Here is a 19544-nt window from a genome sequence, read left to right as displayed (position 1 = left end):
AAATGTCTGAGGTCACAGGAAAAATGCTTACCTTGAGACCCCAACCCTGCACACTGATGTAAGCACAAGGAAGCAGGCACAGAGGAGGGTCTGAGAAGCACATAGTTCATCCCTCCCTCCTCTGTAATGATGCCAGACTAGTTTTCTCCACTTAAAGCCTTTCCTGATTTTTTTATTGCTTATTTTTTAAATTTCTTTTTGAAATTTTATTTTATTTTATTTTAATTTTTTATTTTTTTTTATTTTTAAAGATTTTATTTATTTATTTGACAGAGAGAGACAGCCAGCGAGAGAGAGAACACGAGAGGGGGAGTGGGAGAGGAAGAAGCAGGCTCCCAGCAGAGGAGCCTGATGTGGGGCTCGATCCCAGAACGCTGGGATCACGCCCTGAGCCGAAGGCAGACGCTTAACGACTGCGCCACCCAGGCGCCCCTAAAATTTTATTTTTAAGTAATCTCTATTCCCCAATGTGGGGCTTGAACCCACAACCCTGACATCAAGAGTTGCACGCTCTACCAATGGAGGCAGCTAGGCACCCCTTGTGATTTTTTTAACTTATTTTTAATTTTTTTTCCCCTCCTGATTTTTTTTTTTTTTTTAGTAGGCAGTCACTGAGCTGTTAGCACCATGGGAAGCAGAAACATGCTGCATCCACTACACATAATATACTAGCCTTTTATTTCATTCTGGCTTTCGTCTCTTTTTCTCTCCAGTTCTTTTCGGTCATAATTTAACCTCCGCAGGCACATAATTCCACACTGGAAACTGTTTCTATTAAAAAAAAAAAAAAAAGTTAGCGCGGCAACGGTGCATACTCCCAGAGCTAACCGTCGGACCATCCTGCGGGACGCACCTGTGGAAACTGTCAACCATCTTCAGCTGCCCCCGCAGGTCCTTCTTGGTCAGGTGGTCCAGCATGCGCGCGTCCACCAGGCACTCCATGAAGTAGCTGCGGTACTGCGCCAGGCCCAGGCTAGGCAGCCACTCGTTGCCAATCCACTCGTGGTTCATGTCCCCATAGGCGAGGGTCTGGTTGCAATAATTAAGCACATCAGTTCAGAAGAAAAGCCAAGGAAGAGGTCACCAGGGTCATTTAAATAATCTTTAAACTGGATTTTCAATCTGTTACATATTCGCAAAGGCTAAACTAAATAACACGGTTTTTTATAATTTCAAAATAATTTGATCTATTTACTCTGAAATTACAACATTTTGTACAAAAGGAATTATACCATGAAAAGTCTATGACTTGCGCTAATGAATTTAACATATTTACCAAAGTACAATAAAACTGTGGTTATGCACTGTCTCTCTGAGCTAGTTTTCTTGTATAATGATACAGCGACAAAGAACGATCACGGCTCATGAACAAGTTTGAAGGCTCAATCCAAGTCTACTCAGTAAAAATGTCTCTGGCTGGCTTTTATTTCTTTTTAACACTTTATTTTCTGTATTTCCTTAATAAAACATGTTAATTTCAAAATCAGTTTTAAAAAAGTGAATTAAAACACAAATCGAAAGAAGAGATGAACATGGTAAGACTGAGAGAAGAGATGGTCAGGAGACCCCCAACCCGCCACCATAGTTTGGTAACTGACCGCGCCGCTGAGCCAACCGACCGGCTCGCACGGACGGAGAAGCCCGGAAGCAGCAGCAGTGTCAGCTAACCTGACGGGCACAAGAGCGCTCTACCCAGCAGCAGCGCACGTGGAACATTCTCTAACACAGACAAATCTCCACGTATTCAGAGACTAAATTCATACCAAGTATATCTCCTCCGACCTCAAGAGAATTAAATTAGGAAACCACAATAAAACACATGTAGAAAACTCTCGAATACTTGGAATCAGTACACTTCCAAATAACCCATGTGTCAAAAGAAGAAATCACAAGGGAAATGGGAAAATATTTTGAACTAAATGAAAGTTAACATGCAAGGGACACTTGGTTGGCTCAGTCAGTGGAGTGTGAGACTGGTTCTTGGTGTTGTGAGTTCAAGCCCCACACTGGGTGTAGTGATTACTCAAAAATATACAATCTAAAAAAAAAAAAAGAGAGAGAGAAAGAGCGTGCACATACATTCGTTAATTGTGGGACACAGCGAGAGCAGTGTCCTGAGGGAAATTTACAGTATTAAGTACTTACATTATAAAGATGATGAAAGTAAACCTGGATCTTCATAAACATCACTGAAATTGACAGGCCCCTACCCAGAGTGATCAAGAAGAAAGAGATAAATCACCAACATCAAGAATGAAAGAGGGAGCATCAGTACACATCCTACAGACTCTGGAAGGGTAATATGGGAAAACTGTGGACAGCTGTAAGCAACCAGCGCAAAGTTCATGGAAGACATAATCTATGAGAGCCACTCAGTAACAAACGGGTAACCTGCACCTGCACTTGAATTTGGAGCTCTAACCCCCCCAACACATGTACACACATACGATGCACATACTCCATCTCTACCCTAAATGCCTTCACTGGTGAACTCTACCAAACATTTATGAAAAAAGTACCAATTCTACACAAAGTATTACAAAAAAGCAAACTAAAAGAAATATCTAACTCGTTCTACAAGAGCAGCATTATCCTGACACCAAAACTGGACACATTTCAAGAAAACTACAGACAACAAATATCCCGCATAGACACAGATGCAAATTTTCCTTAACAAAATATTAGCAAATCAAATTGGTAATAAATTAAAAGAATAAGGTACCATGACGAGCGGGGTTTATCCCTGCAACATACGTTGGGTCAATATCTGAAAATCAGAGAAATTCACCGTATCAAAGGACTAAAACGAAAAACCACAGAGTTGTGAGAAATGTGTGTGCCAAATCATCACTCATTCATGGAAATCTCAGCACCTAGGCACGGACGACAGCTGCCTCAACCCGATAAAGGGCTTCTACAAAAAATGCAGAGCTGATAGCACACTGAGTGGTGAAAGACTGAAGCATTTTCCCTACACTCAGGAACAAAGTTAAGGATGGCTGCTCCCACCACTTTCATTCAACACTGCACTGGAACTCTCAGCCACTGTGATAAGGCAAGAAAGAGAAACCAAAGCATATGGGCTGGAAAAGAAATAAAACTGTCTTTATTTGCAGATGACGTGATTATCAGTATCAGAAAACAAACACAGAGCAGCTAGCTATCTGAACTAAAGTGAATTTAACACAGTTGCAGGATAAAGGTCAATATATAAAAGTTAACTGTATTTCTAAAAACTGCAAATGAGCTGGAAATGGAAGATTTTAAAATACCATTTATAATGTCATGAAAATCCATGAAATCCTTTGGGATAAATCTAACAGAATATGTGCAAGATTGGTGCCATGAAAAAGAACTCGATACATTGTAAATACACACATAGCACCCAAACAAAGGTACCGGAGGCTCTTCAGCCCCAGAAAGCTAAGTTGCAGTCACAGGAATTCTGTAGTTGCCTTACGGAACCCTGGGAAACTGTAACTCAACTACCACGATGCTCTGGCTTGAAAATACAGCCTCTCACCTATTACTTACACCAAACGAGCTAGAAGAAACGAGTCAGACTTCAACAAGAATGCTCAAATTCAACAGAAAACAACTGCTTCACGACTTTCTCTAAATAACCGTGAACGAGAAAAGCAGCACATGTTTTTGGAAAACTGTCACAGTGTCATGTTTTCTCACTCTTTCAAACCTCACTCTCAATATCACAGACGTGACAGGGTGTGAATCTCCATCTCTGCTTTCTGGCCTCTGTTTATGTATTCTTAATTGGACACAAAATGCAAAGAAATTTCTAAACAGACAATTCCATGGGAGCGAACCCTCCTTAATGTGTTTACCCTTTACATACTCTAGTCCCACTTCTTAAGTGGTGCATAATGTGAGCTCCCGGGGGAACCAGGCTCAAAGCCAGGGAGACCCACACTACGTGGGCTGCCATCACAGCCTTCTGAAAAAGCTCACGACAGGGATCTCTCATGGTCAGAGAACACCTGGGCTGCGAGGGACTGCCACTGCACAGGCTCTAGTTTTTCCAGCACTGACGTGATCACAAATAGAATCCGGCTTTGTAACCTCTGTGAAATGTGAGGGCTGATGCCAGGTGTCACCGGCAAGCAGCTCAGTTCTGCACACACACCGATGCCACCTGCTAAGTGAAGGCACTGATGACTTGACCACACCTTGGTGTTTTCTCGCCCTGGGTGCCCAAGGACATCTCCAAGGCCCCTTGGCTTTGGAGCCTGTGACAGCATGTGACAGCACGTGGGAGGCGCACTGCACGACTTCTGCCCTTGGCAGCAGGTGGCACCTGCCCCCAGGACGCCTCTTCGTTCTCCTCCCATCTAGAAGAGGGATGGAGTGCAAACCGTCCTGGCTTACGCTGAAGACTGATGCGGGCTAATTCTGGCGTCATTGGCATGGCTCCTCCTTGTTTATGTTTCCACTGCAAAGAGCAAACGTTCAGCTTGTTTACCTTACAAGTCACGCCCTGACACAGGGAATCTCATAACGAGGTGCTGCCAAAGTACTCCTTCTTAATGTAAAACACTGACATTTAAGCAATTACGAAATGCACCCTTTTTAATCCACTGATGGTCTTTACTGGCCGTGTAAAGGGATACCTGAGCAGGCTAAATGATTAATGAGGATGTTTCTCTGGAACAATGGCACAGAGTGCCTAAATCAAAGGGTTAGAGAGGGACCTCATGGAATATTATAGCCACTCTCTTCTTGCTTTTTAAAAAAGTGGTCACATTGGCTTTATTTTAGGAGTACAAATAGAGGAAAACAGTTGTTTCGACCATCAACTGGGAACCAGGAAAATTCAGATTTAATATTAGTTTGGTTTTCTTTAGGTATACCATTATCCTTTTGAGATCCTTGAACATGATGCCATTAGTAATAGCCTCGGGAAGAACCGCATGGCCGCGCCCCTGCAGCCTCTGACTTCGCACTAGAACAGAACAGCAAATCAGGCAGCAATGTTGCTAGAATCACACACAGGAAACCACTGCTTTTAATCAAGCTGTTTCAAATCAGGGCTGCAAAATCGTGACAGAACTTTTTGTGAGTCGAAGACCCAGGAAGCTGAAAATTCGAATGTACGTTTTGCCAAGGAGAGGCTTCATTTCTGAGAATCCACAAGTAAGACAGCCTCCCGACTGACACAGCAGGACAGCACTTAGTACACCCTGACACGCAGACAGGGAGGGACAGTCCCCGTGCCAACTCTGGTGCTGGGTATGTATCCCGAGCTGCCAAAGCCTTGGCACCCTGTGCGACAGCCACATGCTAACGAGGTAATCTGTGTCACACAGAGTTCACCGCCACGGTGCCACATGAGAAAGGTTCAAAATTGTCCATGAGACGTACTCTTTAATCCTATGCTTTGCTCTGACTAACGCTTTAAGTCATCAACAATATTCTGCACAAATTAAGACGTTAAAAATGTCAAGAAAAATCAATTACAAGCTTTCATACTCCAGCTCTTTTGCTGCGGTACATATAGTGAAGAGTATATTATAGAGAGTCTCCAACCTGAGCCCAGCTTCCCTCCTCATCCTCCTGGTGTTACGAGGTTAGGAATGCAAAAGAACATAACTATTAGTATTGGTGAGCTTAGTGATGCAAGCAAATCAACACTGTAGGGAAGGTGCAGAGTGATTTGAGTGAAAGAGTTAAAAAAAAAAAACAAAGCATCATGCAAAACTCATGCAAAACCAACAATTCCAATTTCTCATGCAAAGAGCCAATTTCCCATGGCAAGCATGTCAATTTAAGGAGAAAACTAAGGCCAGAACATGAAGACCGAGCACCAAACTGAGGTCTCTCCTAAAGGAGACAGGAATTAAATCTATTCTAAACAGAGCACGTCTACCAATTTTAAGTTCCTGAAAAAAATCTAAAATAGAATTCCATTTCACACGTTTAACTAATACCTAATGGGAATACTTATCAGAACAATTTAATGTGAAATGACATTTTTGTTTCCCAAGGAAAAGCCAAGAATCGCGCCGTTCTTAGGCGGGGAGCACTGAGGGGGGCGAGCTCGGGGCTGTGACTGACCGTTTGTGGCGTGGCTGTGAGCGTTTCCATCTCTTCATGCGTTACCCAGACATTTCCTGTGGTCTAGGGTGACCCCAGTGACCAACCACATCCAGGGCAAGGGAAGCAGTGACAAAGAGGAAAGGTGGCAGACAGGTAAGCTCAGGCACATAAAAGGAGCAGGTGGAGGCAAAGGCCATTCTTCTCACCTTTTCATTTTAGATGCCCGTATGGAAAATGACAGAACGTTAAAACAAGCTCACCCCCTTCATAGAGAATAACCACACCGGACTAATACTGTGTCGTCAGTGACCCAAGAACAGCCCGTAACTCCTAGCGCTTCACTTGCCATGCTTACCACCTGAGGTATGTAAAACATAAAAACAACACATTTTGTACTTCTGAAAATTGTGGCTGATCCTCAAGCAGCCCTTGTTCGCTACATTTACAGTCTTACCCAAACAAAGCACGACAAGAGCACAGTCCCCAGGTCTAGCTTTGGACTGTGGGACAACGGTCCCCAGCAGGTGCTCCGCAGTGACTGGGCCATGTGGACGGGACAACCTTGTCTGGGGAGCAAGGGGCAGGGCACAGGGCTGAGTGCGTCAAATGGAACGGCCAGTGACTTCAAGGAGCCAAAATACCGGCCCCACTGAAGCGCCACAGCAGACCCGAGGCCTGCAAAAGCGCCATGCTGGCCGCCAGGCCCCTGTGGGTACGGGCTGTACCCTGTCTCACGGTGTGGGGCCCTGCTCAAGGTGGCTCGTCATCCCTGTGCATGGACTCCGCTCAGGAGCAGCAGCCTTCACTGGACGGTTTGTATGAAGACTTTGGGAAAACCACCCTACACCTTCATTTCTAGAAAGGCCAAGGTAACTAGAGACAACCGAGCAATGGGGACCTGGTCAGATGCTGTGACAGAACATTCCTGGCACAGAGCTCTCTGGGCCACAGGTAAGAGCACAGACGGACGGTTCATTCCGACTCCTTCCCTCAGAACCAAAGTGAAACAAGCCGGCTGGCAGCCCCTCTCTGTGCAGAGTGACCGCAAGCCCTGAATCGGGCCCTAACCCGCTGCTCGGAGAAGTGCGTCTGTGAGGCTCCTCGGTCTCTTTGTCGGGTTTTCCCTCGGAGCAGACCAAGGGCAGAGCGGGGACCAAGCCAATGTAAAGAACCCGCACTTAACAAATGAGGGGTTGGCCTGCTCTGTCTCTCAGGAACCATCCGTGTTTTCATCAGAGTAGTGTAGACCACTCCATGAGGGGGACCCTCCGTAAGGGCAGTCATGGTCTTCCCACGTGCAGCAGAACCGCACGAGCACAGACGAGGCCCAGCGTGTGCCTGCAAACTCACGGGCTGCTTCAAGCCCGGGACCCCCGGCTCCCTCCATGGGCCAAACACGTCACACAGCAAAACATTGGTCACAGTGCAAGTGGGGAATCGAAACTCTCTCCCCTTCACTTTCGGTCAGTTCATATTAAATCAGAGACAGTTACTTCGCTACGCTTTTAAAAACTCCTATTTCTATATCGCAAAGCCACTGCAGCCAAGGGGCTGTAGACCATTCAGGAAAGGGTCTGTGAACTACCCGACCATCACCAGTCGGAAGCTGTTGTGGCCTTGAAGGCTAAACCTTTAAGTTGGAACACTGGCTGCGTCTGTCAGAACTGGAAGGCAGCAGAAACAGCAGATACACTCTTTCTACAGACACGTACCGTTCTCGAAGTAGGAGGGGCTGACGGACTCGTCAGGGACATGATTTCCTGAATCGCCAGCCTCAGCTTCAGCCTGTGCAGAGGGTTGCTGATGCCGATCTCACGCTGGATCTCCGTGTCCGATAGGGCGGACATGATGGCCCCGCTTTTCACATTGGCTCGGCAAGCGGCCACGTACCAGGCAGGCATCCCAACCCAGAGCTGGAGACAAGCGTTAAGGCCGGAATTATGCACGGCGTCCGGAGGGAGGGACGCGCTCACATGGGAATGTACTCCACCCGGGTTAAAAGAAAGATATACCTCCAGCCAAACGACGACGGTCGGTCCATCCCACTGTGCAAAAGGCAAACCTTGTCTCCGGGCCTCCTCGAGCAATTCATGCCTGCAAATAACAAGAGACTCAGCATCAAAGACTCAGCAGCGCGTGCGTACGTAACACAAGCTGAATGCAGGAGCGATTCTCTTCAGACATTTCTGAAAGTGTCCTCGAGTCCTCTCCCGGCAGAATTAAAGACTTATTGCCGACATGAACGATCCCAGCAGTCTTCGTGTGCAAGGAAGGCTAGTCAAGGAATATCTGAGTAAGGAGGAAAACCGGGTAAGGGGCTGAGTGAAGGAGCCTCTGTGAGGGCCTCAAGCGTGCGGCATGGGCAACAACACAGTTTCGCACCGGGAATGGTCTCGTGTGGCTAGTAAGTCACGGGCCGGGCGCCGGCCGTCCAGTCTGCCCTGCTATTTCGGCTCCTCAGGTACTTGAAGTTAAGTCGCAGGGTCAGTCTGTGGTTTCACCCACAGGCTTCATACCCCCAAAGCTTAAATCCCGAAATCCCGACCATGTGTACCAGTGCACACAGGGCAGACTGTGAGACTCAGATATCGTCACGAGCCAACACCCAAGGGCGGCGAGCAGGAAGCAGTCCTGGTGTCCTTACTGCACCAGAAATACTCTGTATGCCTCGTTCTAAAACCCCAAACCCGATTTTACCATATTAGTGTCTTTAAAAAGGACCGTCTACTGACAATGCGTTATGTAAGAGGCAACACAACAATCTTTATGAATCTTATCTTACTTTTCTGTGTCGTGCACCTAGAAGGCTTTCTGAAAGACACCAATTCTTCCTAAAAATGAAAAGCCTCACAGAGAAGGGTAGGGTTGGACTGGGGGTGGTTTACCCTACGTGTCTGGGCATCCTGAGTTATTTTTCAATCCTTAGGTCACTTTGAGTGTTATTCTTCTTTAATAATTTCTGCAGTACACACCAGTGAATCTTTTATTTTGAAAGATACACATGGGCTCTTTGATATATTTAAACAGTATTAGACTTTTCCTGAGACTGAAATCTATGTAAAATTAAAGCTCCAAATGGTTCACATAAATTTCAGGTAAGTGTTCCTTCAATCAACCTTGGGTTTCCTCGGAGTAACAAATATTACAATTATGCAGGACTGATTACATCAGAGAATGCAACAAATCTTTTTTTTTTCTTTCTTTAAAGTAGGCTCTATGCCCAACGTTGGGTTCAAACTCACCACCCTGAGCTCAAGAGTCCTGTGTTCTCCTGACCGGAGCCAGCCAGGTGCCCTACAATGCAACGCATCTTAAATAGCTTGAGGGGGAAAAAAAAGGGCAAACTTTTCTCATTAAAATAAGCAAAGCTATTCATAAATGAAAAAGAAACGGAGTCCCCCAGGGTTGTGGTCATCCTGCCACAGGGCCCCAGTACTGCCTGGAGCAGGCGGAGGCAATGAATCAACGTGCTCTATCAAATGCTGATTTCCGTGTCCTAAGGACAAATTCTCAAAGACGGTGGCTATATTTTACTCGAATATTTACTTACTCTTGCAAGCCAAGTGAGCCCTAAGAACAATACAAGTAATTCCTTGGCCGATGGGCCGGGGAAAGACCAGAGCTGCAGAAGCGTGGTCAGGAGCCAAGTCCTAAACAGCGCGGCCCAGCCGAGGAGGGGCTCTGCCCCAGGCCAGGAGGCCTTTCAGATGCCCTGCACTCTCAAGGTGCACTGAACAGTGACCAAACCCGGGCCACTCTGCCACACTTTGTCTTTTAATATGACATAGATATTCAGAAGCACCTGGATAGCTCAGTCGGTAGAGCGTGCAACTCTTGACCTCACGGTCGTGAGTTCAAGCCCCACATTGGATGTGGAGCCTGCTTCGGAAAAAAAAAAATCTGGAATAGTCATTGTAAACAAGGACTACAGGGTTAAAAGCAGTCCATTAATCCCATGCCCTGGAGGCTGGCATGTGTGATTCTGACTTTACCAGCACCTTCCTCCTGGCAGCGGCCATTTGTGCATGAAAAGCCTTTTCTAGTGTGGATGTGCTTGTGGGTTTTGAGCTCAGGCCCATGGTCCTGCAGAGACTGAGATGACACAGTGGAGACAGGGCCATGCAGCAAAGGGACGCAGGAGCCAGCAGGCAGGTGGGGCATCTGCCGGGTGGCTGGGCCAGGCCTCTGCCTGCACTCGACTGCCTCCCCTATCAGTGCACCTACCGGACCCAGGCGGGAACACTTGTATTCTTTCCTTCTCGCAGGGGTGACTGCTCCCCGTCCCATGAAGCAGACCTCCCACCTGCAAGAGGACGACACAGAGCACCTGGACCCTGTGCTGACCGGGAGGGCACGCCCAGGACGCTCAGGCCAGCTCTGCTCCCGCCCTGTCTGTCCCTTACATGTGAACAAGCACACACCCCTTCTCCGGCGGATCTAGGAACTATGTTCCTTTCGCTGGCCACTGAGAAAGGCCTACTGCACAGAGCCAATCTCCTTCATTCGTGACTCGTGTAAATTAAGCTGCTGTGCAGAAAGTTATGAACTTGCCCATTTACCCACAGGGTCACTCTAATATGCGACAGAACCATCCAGTTTTCTCCTTCTGTACTACAACCACAAAAATAAGCATGACAGGTAACAGTTTACCGGAGGGAAATGAGATATTCGTGTACAGGTCAACTTTCCAGAAAACAACCCTCCTCTGCCGTGAGTTCCAGGGCCTCAAACACGACCCCGGAGGTGCTGGGCCTCTGGCGTGTCCAGCGCACCTCTGCACCTCCGTGCTGAAGAACCTGAGCTGCCAGCCAGGCTGCTGGACGAGTGAGGAGACTCATCTGCCTTCTGCTGTCATTTACTTCCTGCCTCCGCTTTTGGACGCTGCATTTCCCCCTATGGCTGCGTCCTCCTCGGTTCACAGCCCGCAAGCCCAGCCGAAGGGGCTGTCCCCTCTGCAGAGGACGACAGATGAGCACTACGACCGCCACGGATCCATCAGGCCATGTGGTGCGGGGTGACTTAGCTGCGACCTGATTTCCCTTAGTACCAAATTTTAGACCCACACCTGATTTTGCAAACATCTGCTCTAACAGTAAACTGAAGTGGAACGCACCCCAGCCTTGCAATGAGAGTTGCAGGAGAAAGACATTTAGAAATCTGCTCAATTCTACAGGGAACAGGCGCACGTAGGAGAGAAGTCACGTGACCTGGGACAGATGATACGCATTTTTAGAGTTAGGACATAAACATGACAGTAAAGTCGCCTTTTCTAACAAGAAGAGTGTGAGCCTTTGATCATTAAATACTGTATGACAACAGGCGTCTTGCCTCGTCTCTCCGAGCCGGCACCTTGCCCACTACGGCGCGTCGGACGCAGGCGTACGGGGCTGTTCCTCACGCAAATGGCTCTGCCACCCGGAGCACCGCTCTCGAAAATGCGAGGATACCTTCTGAGTCCCTAAAAACTTAACTACTCGTAGCCTACTGCTGACCAGAAGCTTTGCCAATAACATAAACAGTTAACACACATTTTATGTATTACATGTACTATAAGCTGCATTCTTTAATAAACTAACCCAAAGAAAAAGTTTACTAAGAAAATGATAAAGAAAAGACATCTACAGGGCCATACTGTATTTACAAAAAGTCTGCACATAAGTGGACCTGCACAATTCAGACCTGTGCTGTTCAAGCATCAACTGTACATTCTAGAACTTGCCATGCATGACAATGGAGTACGGACAATGACGCACTCTTAGATACTCAGTTACAGCTATGGTAACACAGAACCAAATCCATCAATTTGAACACCTCAGCTCCAGAGAAACCTACACACAGGCACACAGTGTGAAATTGAATCACATGCTGGGGCAAATAACTCAACAAAGGCTATCCTCACACGGCCAAGTACTTAAGCATAGCTCCTGAGAGTGACAAAATAAATGCAGGAGACAGAGGCAACGTTTGGCCAATCTATGCTCCTTTTGATCCTACGTGAAATACACATTTCTGGGAGTAGTGGGGTGGGAGAGCCAGAGGGCACTGCTACAAATCTTACTGTTTTCATTGCAGAAAGTAGAAGGACGTGAAATAAAACACATCAGCAAAATCTAAGGAACAGAATTTTCCTAGCACGGTTCCAGGAGCAAAATGCCTAGTTTCAATATTAAATTTCACACAGCCAAATGGCAACTACCCAAGTTATTTTAAAACATTTTTATACAGTTCAAAGATAGCAACATTCAGATCAGAACCCTGTTATGTGGTTTCTACAAATTTCCATTCCCAGAGAACTGAAAGACTGAGTATTCCTATGATACCGTGAGCAACAACAGAAATAAAAGCATTTCACCTGAAATCAAATCCACAGTACCGGTCAAGATCATTGTTATGACTTCTGAAAAGAAAACTAAAATGAGGCACATTTCATCAAAGAGAACCAACTGGCAACTCCAAGGGGCTGAAGGGGAGCCAGCTGCTAGCGGAGAGGGTCCCGTGGGCTCAAGTGGGACCATGCGGCCCAGGTTCGGTCCAGACCAGCGCTGGCTCTCAGGGCACCTGAGGGCGGCCAGATGCCTTTCCCATTGTTGGGTTTATCTCGGAGCCCACCGAGTCCTGCCTCCTCCCATCGGCCCCATCTGCCTCCCTGGGCTCACGTCCCGCTCCTCCCCGCTAGACTACACACCGCCTGTCCCGCTGAGGAGTGTCAGCTTTGTTTCTCAGTTGTCAGATCGTGGAGATATGGTCCCAACCTGTCCAGTTCATCCACGTAACTCTGCTTTGGGACACGGGGAGCCCACACACAACCTGCTCTGGATGGGAAAGTCGCAGAGAAATGTGCCAACGCTGTGCCTTCGCGCCCTCTCCTGCGGCACCACGACGCCGGAGCTCCTCGGCAGGAAACTGTCCCTACTGTTACCTCGTTTCCAGAATCAAGACAATTGAGAACTGACATGTAATAAATAGACTACAAAACTGAGAGTCTAAGATAAAAATTCAGACTCTCCTGCGGAAGGAAAGAAGGACCACACAGTGAGGATTTCCTGACAGATGACTGGTACGAACAGCAAATTCTGAATGCTGGTGGCCGAGCCGGCACAGCGGCGGTAGTCGCACGCGCAGTTCCGTGCGTCTCATGTTGACAGTACCTCGCGTACACTTACGTAGACACAGACGTGCGTGGGGTACGTGCTCCCCTCGCTCCCACGTACAGAGGAGAAAGCGCAGGAGAGTTACTGCACGGCTCTCCTGGAGCCCCAAGACCGCCCTGAGCCGGGGCTGGGGTGCCAAGCGAGGCGCTGCAAGGCCGAGCCCCAAGTGCAAACCACGACACGCGCTCAGACAGTTCCCGAGGGCCGGGAATCCACGTGAGTCCTTTCAAAACCTCACAAATGCTCCACGAGCTCCAGGAAGCGCCGTTTAGTCAAGGCCTTAGAAGCATCTTTCGGGACACAATACACACAGCTGCACAGTACATTTAATAAATAACCATCAGTTAAAAATCAGCCGCAGCTCAAAGTTGCTCAGCGAGATGACAAATAAAAAAATACTTACTTTTTTTGAAGTTTACGATTTTTTTCAGCCTGTCCTCCTAATTTGCTGAGTCCCAGGGCGTCCTGAGAGGAGTTCTCTGTCTCTGAAGTAGCAGCTGTGGGGAGGCAGAGGGACTGACATACCGACACAAACCGACACGGCCACCCACGGGCTCCTCCCGACCGGGGGAAGCGTGTGCGCAGGCAGAGCGCCAGCAGTCCCGAGGGCGCTTCTGACCAGGGGGCTGGCCCGCGGAAGCATCCACGCCGTCGGGGCCCGAGCCCGCAAGCGCACGCCATGCGACAGCCAGCTCCCGCAACAGGTGCTGTGTGGAGTGCCCAGGCCATAGCAGGCATGAACGGGACACCAACCTGGTCCTGTGGGCTCCTTGCCAGCGTGGCCGGGACGGCCCTTCTCTTTCTTGCCGAACAACCGGCCAATGGAGGACTTGATGCCCTTCTTCTTGGGGGCTTTATGCAGCGAGTCCTGGCTACTATTACTGCTGCTGGGGTTGCTCACGGGGCCGTCCTGCGAGCCTGTGGAGCTTGGGGACAGGAGAGGATCTTTAACAAGTGCTCAGCGCAGCACACCATCCCACTCACACGACCGAGAATGCTTGGCACTTTTAATACCCCTTCAGACTTCCCGGCCAACACCTGAGGTGTCGCCTTCACCAAGTGTGCGACAAGCACAGGCTCCCATCTACACGCCCGGGAGGACTGCCCCGGGGCGGCTGACACCCTCTCCTCCCCTGGGAGGCTGTGATGCCAAGCCACAGGTGGTCGAGGCGCCCTGCGCAGCTCCCTGAGCAGTCCCTTCCCGGGAGCCAGTTAAGGGGGGAGCAGGGGGAGCAGGGGAGCTGGTGGCAGAGCCGCTGCACAGAGGTGCGTGCCAAGCACCGCCTGGCGCGGGACAGAAACACAACCGGTGCTAGTTTGGAATGGGGTGCACGAGCAACTGAGTGGCTACCGGAGTGGCCCGGGGGTGAGGACGGTGCGGGCTCTCGACGGCACAAAGGGCACAGAGCACCGCCGCAGAAGGAACCGTCAGGCACGCGCCGTGCACTGGCACAGGCTCCATCAGGAACAGAAAGTTCTCCACAGTCAGTGTGCAGACTCTGAAGAAAGGACGTCGTCCTAAAAGTGCTGACACCATTCAGCTCCCCTCTTTCCAAACTGACTTCTGTGCAAACAGCCACGCGTCTCCTGCTCCCCGAGCTCCCGCGGGCGTCCCAACAGCATTGTTTATGTCAACTCCTCTTAATTCACTGGTATTTCTTTAAAATCATCGTTCTGACCTTTTTTTCTCCCCCAAAAAAGAGCAAACATTTCTTAAAACTGCAAACTAACACCCAAGAGTGTTTCCTGCGGGGTGACCAGCACCGAGCACGCCTTACTTTCTGACGTCCCTGATGTCCTCGTGGCTGACTGTGTGCAGTGCTCCTTTGTGCAGCCTGTCTAAGCGGAGGGATCTTGGGGAGGAAGGGGGGGACGTTTCACATTTTATCGTTGCCTTGTCATCTCGTACCTCTTCCCGGGAAGCCGGCAGCTGCGGGGGAGACAGGGTGAGACCAGTTAGCAAGACACCGCCACAGAACATAGGCTTTAGAGTGCAGCCATAACTGTATTTGAAAACCTAGGGGCGCACAAAAGCCTGGTATCAGCCGAGGCCCGTGCTACGGGGTGGTCCCGCATGTGTGTGTAGGGCACCCCGCAGGCCCCGGGGCCCTCCTCTCCCTGAGACTCCATGCAGCCTGCGGCTCGCCCTCCCCAAAACTCTGCATCACCACGAGGACAGCCAGCGAAGGGGATGGCAGAGACCGGAGCCAGGCCCCGAATCCCGTCACTATACGCCACGGCTGGCACGCGCTCTCCCTGACAAGAGTGCTGAGGGGGGAATGTGTTTATCCCGATGCCATTCACACGAGCACTGGTGACACAGAACCCTCTCGTGCAAAACTGTCCAGATCTTCTTGTTTTGGGGGGAAAGGAAATAGCCTGTCCCATAATCCATCATTTCTAGTAATGATGCAAACTTTGGTGTCCCTAAGGTCAGGTTCAAAGTGAACAGGCACCCACCCTCCACCCGTGTGTGGACCATGTCTCTCAGCGATGTTACAACCTGAGGACGTATGTGCAGCCTAGAGACAGCCTAGAGGTGCGCACGAAGTGACCCTAGGCTGCCATCCGACAAGATGACCCCCTCCAGAGTCCCCGTGCTTCCTTCTGTGCTGCATCTCTGCAGCCTCGGGCAGGAGGGTGGGCCGCAGGCTCCCGGCAGGGCTCACTTACAGATCTGGGCGTGGTGGCTGCCCAGGGCAGGGCCGGGTCTCACGAGACACGCGTGGCAAACCCCTGTACGAACTGCGAGACTGGGGCAGCCTGTGGTGCTTTGTAACAGGACCTCTGTGGCCGCACAGCGGCTCGGGGACACCCATGCGCGTCAGCACCCAGCGAGCGGACTTCAGGGAAGACAAACCATAACCAAGAGCGGGACAAGTCCTGCGTTCTTTCCTGACTTCCCATCACAGCCATCAGACAACAAAGGCTATCTTAACTGGTTAGAAAGCATCAACAGAAAACTTAACACAGATTTCAATAACAAGGAGAGATTTCAAATCCAGGTTAAAGCAATGATCTGCAAAAAACAAACAAAAAAGAACAGGATGGGGGCACGGCACTCGGGGCTGCGCTGACGAGGTCGGCAGAGACACAGTTCCGAGTGCAGGCCCGCCCTGCGCCACAGCCCGGGCCACACCCCAAGCCCCAGCCGGGCCTGCCTGCCCTCCCTCTGCGCTCCCGGGGGAAGTGCACCCCACCCCGCACTGGGGTCCACCGCACTCGTGCCTACAGGCTGCTGCGGACTCAACTAGAACAGGAGGCTCCACGAGAGCTGGACGTCAGCCCAGCACGCGCCAACCACGAGGGGGGGAGCGGGAGGGCACGGTGCACGGCACATGCTGGCCCTGTCTGTGCCGACCCGGCACTCTGCACGTGCACCTCACTTCATCCCCCAAAACCTCAGAACAAGGCCCTCCAAGAAGCAGTGAGCTCAAGTGACCGCAAGCAGCAGGAGCAGTCGTCCTGCCTGGGGGCTCAGCAGCACGCCCCTTCTTTCACTGAGAAAGTCTGGCTCCCACGCAAACTGCAAAGCCAGCCGGCAGACTCAGACGCTGCTGGGCCCGGCTGCCGGTGTGGGCGCCCGGCCTCTGCGGACTGTGTTCGCACAGGCATAATCTGCGGCCCACCTGAGGAGCAGGACTCTGTCACTGTCCTCACATAACAGGGGAGCAAACCAGGGCACCAAGAGGGTGAAGAGCACACCCGGGGCACAAAACAGTCCATGACAGAGCTGGCGCTTGAACGCAGGAGTTTCACTAAATGGTCACACCGGTCTGCGCAGCGGAGGGGGGCTCCCCTGGCAGCCACCCGGCTCCCAGTACTGAGCCCCCGACCTAGCAGAGGCGCCGCCCTGTCTGCACACGGCTGGGCGGGTCGGGGGTGGGGGTGCACATGGCCCAGGGAGCAAAGCATGACAGTTATGAGGAGACACTCTGGTCAAGGGATCGTTTCCCTGATGCGCTGTACTTCGTCTGAAAATGAGGAGCCCCGATCTGTGGTCATCTGTAGGGAGGAGAAGACCCGAGCCCAGGTGGCGAGAGGACAAACCCGTACTGCACCGCAGTCTCAGGCCTGGCGCCTGGCCTCTCGGCCCCAGTCTCCGCACCTGGGAAATGGGGTCACGACACTAACCTGTGCCTCACAGGGACGTGTGTGAGGGTGACAGGCTCTAAAGCACGCAGTGCAGCGCCTGGCATACACAGCAGGGGCTCACTGAATGCTGCTGGCATGATTACCAAAGCTGGTTGTGCCCAAGTCTAAAATCTATGGCTCTACTTCAATAATTTCTCTTTTTGAAAACTATTATTATGTCAGGGGCACCTGGCTGGCTCAGTCGGTTAAGCATCTGCCTTCGGCTCAGGTCATGATCCCAGGGTCCTGCATCGAGCCTGGCGTTGGGCTCCCTGCTCAGCGGGGAGTCTGCTTCTCCCTCTGCCTGCCACTCCCCCTGCTCGTGTTCTCTAAGTAAATAAAAATCTTCAAAAATCAAACTATTACGTCTGGTATAACCAAGTACGCAGCGAGCAGCAGACACACGTGAGAGAAAGGCGCGACCCCCACCCCCCGTCCGTGGCAGTGATCTGGGGGCGACTGCCACACTGGAGTGCCGTGGGCCCTGCACTTCCCCGGACGCGCGTGCTGCATGCTGACACACAGCTAGGGCGCACGCCTGGGGAGTGAGGGGCCCTCTTCCACGTGTCGCAAACAGAGGGATGTTCAACTACTAAAAACTTTACCTTTCTACGATGTTTCCTTAAATCACTAGGCTGATAGAGGCATGCAAAGAAACGAAGAGAAATCAGATTTACTGCACACTCTGAAGTTAAAAATTCAAGGACCAGAACAAATATATTTAAAAAACAGTAGTAGGACAGATATAAGTGAGATAAGACTTAGAAACAACGTAACTGCAAATAGAACTTTTTTTCACCACAAATTTAAATATAATAGGTTATTTGAGATTTACTAGAAAAACGCTGTAACTTATTACTCGGGGAGATAAATTCCATGATAACACCACACCTAATTAAAATACGGCATTTTGTGTAACACAGGGACCCAAGAGCTGTCTGTTCCAAACTCTTCTTGAGTCTGTCTCCCTTACTGAAAGCCACGTTGCACGTTTACAACATCAGTCTCACGATGCAGAGTCCCTGCACCTCCTCGAGCAGCCAGCAAACCCGCTCTGGGGAATGACCTGCGGGACGCTAACGTAAAACCCTCACCTAGAACGGATTTCACACTTCTCACACATACATGCATCGTTTAGAGCAGGGGCCCCGTGCGGGTCTGTAAGAATGACCGCCGTGCAACAGCAGGCAGCACCTCTCCCTTCTGTGACCCAGTATCTGACGGGAGAGACAGTCTACGAAGGCAGGAAGTGCATAGCTCGGTAGGCTGACGACACTTCTAGTTGAATACACATCAAAACCAGAACGTATGCCACTGGTGTCAGGCTTCCATTAATTCTATGCTTAGGGCCTTATTTCTTTATATAAGAAACACTTCGTTTCCGAATTACGTATCTCCTACGCAGTTCTGAGTAAAAAACACTCCTGACTCCCCTGTACCATGCCTTTACCCACACCTATTACACAGTAACACGCTAATTACAATGGACCTCTATCGGGGGGAAGAAAAACCGCACGATGTAACGAGACATGACGATGGAGGAGAAACCACACTATCGAGCCACGACAGACCACACACACCTGAGCATGCGGTGGGGGGTGTTACGGCAGGGGGCTGGACGAGCAAAACACCGGCTGGGGCCGGGAGCCTGAGATCTGCGTTCACAGGGACCAACCAAACCAAGGATGAGACAGGAAATCAAGACCAGCCACGGAAGCAGAGACACTGTCAGCCAGCGTTCAGAATCACAAAAACAGGGGAAAAAATAAACGTAACTATTTTTTGTAACTACTCTTAAAATTCTCCGAAAGGAAGCACAAAACCACAAATGAAACCGTCGAAGAATTTAAAATATTACCTAATTAGCTAATGATGTGAATTATAAAAACAGTGTGTCAAAATACCACAAAATGGACTCGTTACCCCTTCAGATGCCACCACAATGATTCACAGCTGATTTAATTACACGCTGGCTAACAATGCAGCTAAAAATAAAAACGGACAGAAGAGAGACTAACGGAAGTGCAGCTGAAAAGCAGAACGCTGTGAACATGATTTTATGAGGGAAAGAGGCAGTGTGCTCATAAAACCTAAGCTACATACACAGGAAAGTTATAAAACATTCTTTAGCGCTGCACACTCATCATCGAAAATGACAGTCACACTATCACTGTGTTTCCAGACCCTGGTGAGCAAAGATGGCCCTGT

At 49.8% G+C, this 19544-nt stretch overlaps 1 protein-coding gene across 4 annotated transcripts in view; it reads right to left on the bottom strand.

The window, feature by feature from the left end:
• PPFIA1 (PPFI scaffold protein A1) overlaps positions 1 to 19544 on the bottom strand; it is an 85676-nt gene that overhangs the window by 8459 nt on the left and 57673 nt on the right. For all 4 annotated transcript variants that reach the window (XM_045775463.2, XM_087855100.1, XM_045775461.2 and 1 more), the window contains 7 exons: positions 14981 to 15132; positions 13956 to 14128; positions 13606 to 13699; positions 8064 to 8145; positions 7764 to 7964; positions 854 to 1029; positions 674 to 771 (listed from right to left, as the gene is read on the bottom strand). In XM_045775463.2, coding sequence (XP_045631419.1) covers positions 674 to 771; positions 854 to 1029; positions 7764 to 7964; positions 8064 to 8145; positions 13606 to 13699; positions 13956 to 14128; positions 14981 to 15132 — 976 coding nt within the window. The remainder of the gene's footprint in view (positions 1 to 673; positions 772 to 853; positions 1030 to 7763; positions 7965 to 8063; positions 8146 to 13605; positions 13700 to 13955; positions 14129 to 14980; positions 15133 to 19544) is intronic.

The sequence above is a fragment of the Ursus americanus genome, chromosome 24 (assembly GCF_024610735.1).
Source record: "Ursus americanus isolate L20-20 chromosome 24, mUrsAme1.1.p, whole genome shotgun sequence".
Taxonomy (NCBI): domain Eukaryota; kingdom Metazoa; phylum Chordata; class Mammalia; order Carnivora; family Ursidae; genus Ursus; species Ursus americanus.
Note: the sequence above shows the minus strand (reverse complement) of the source record. Positions and strands in the feature narration are given on the sequence as shown.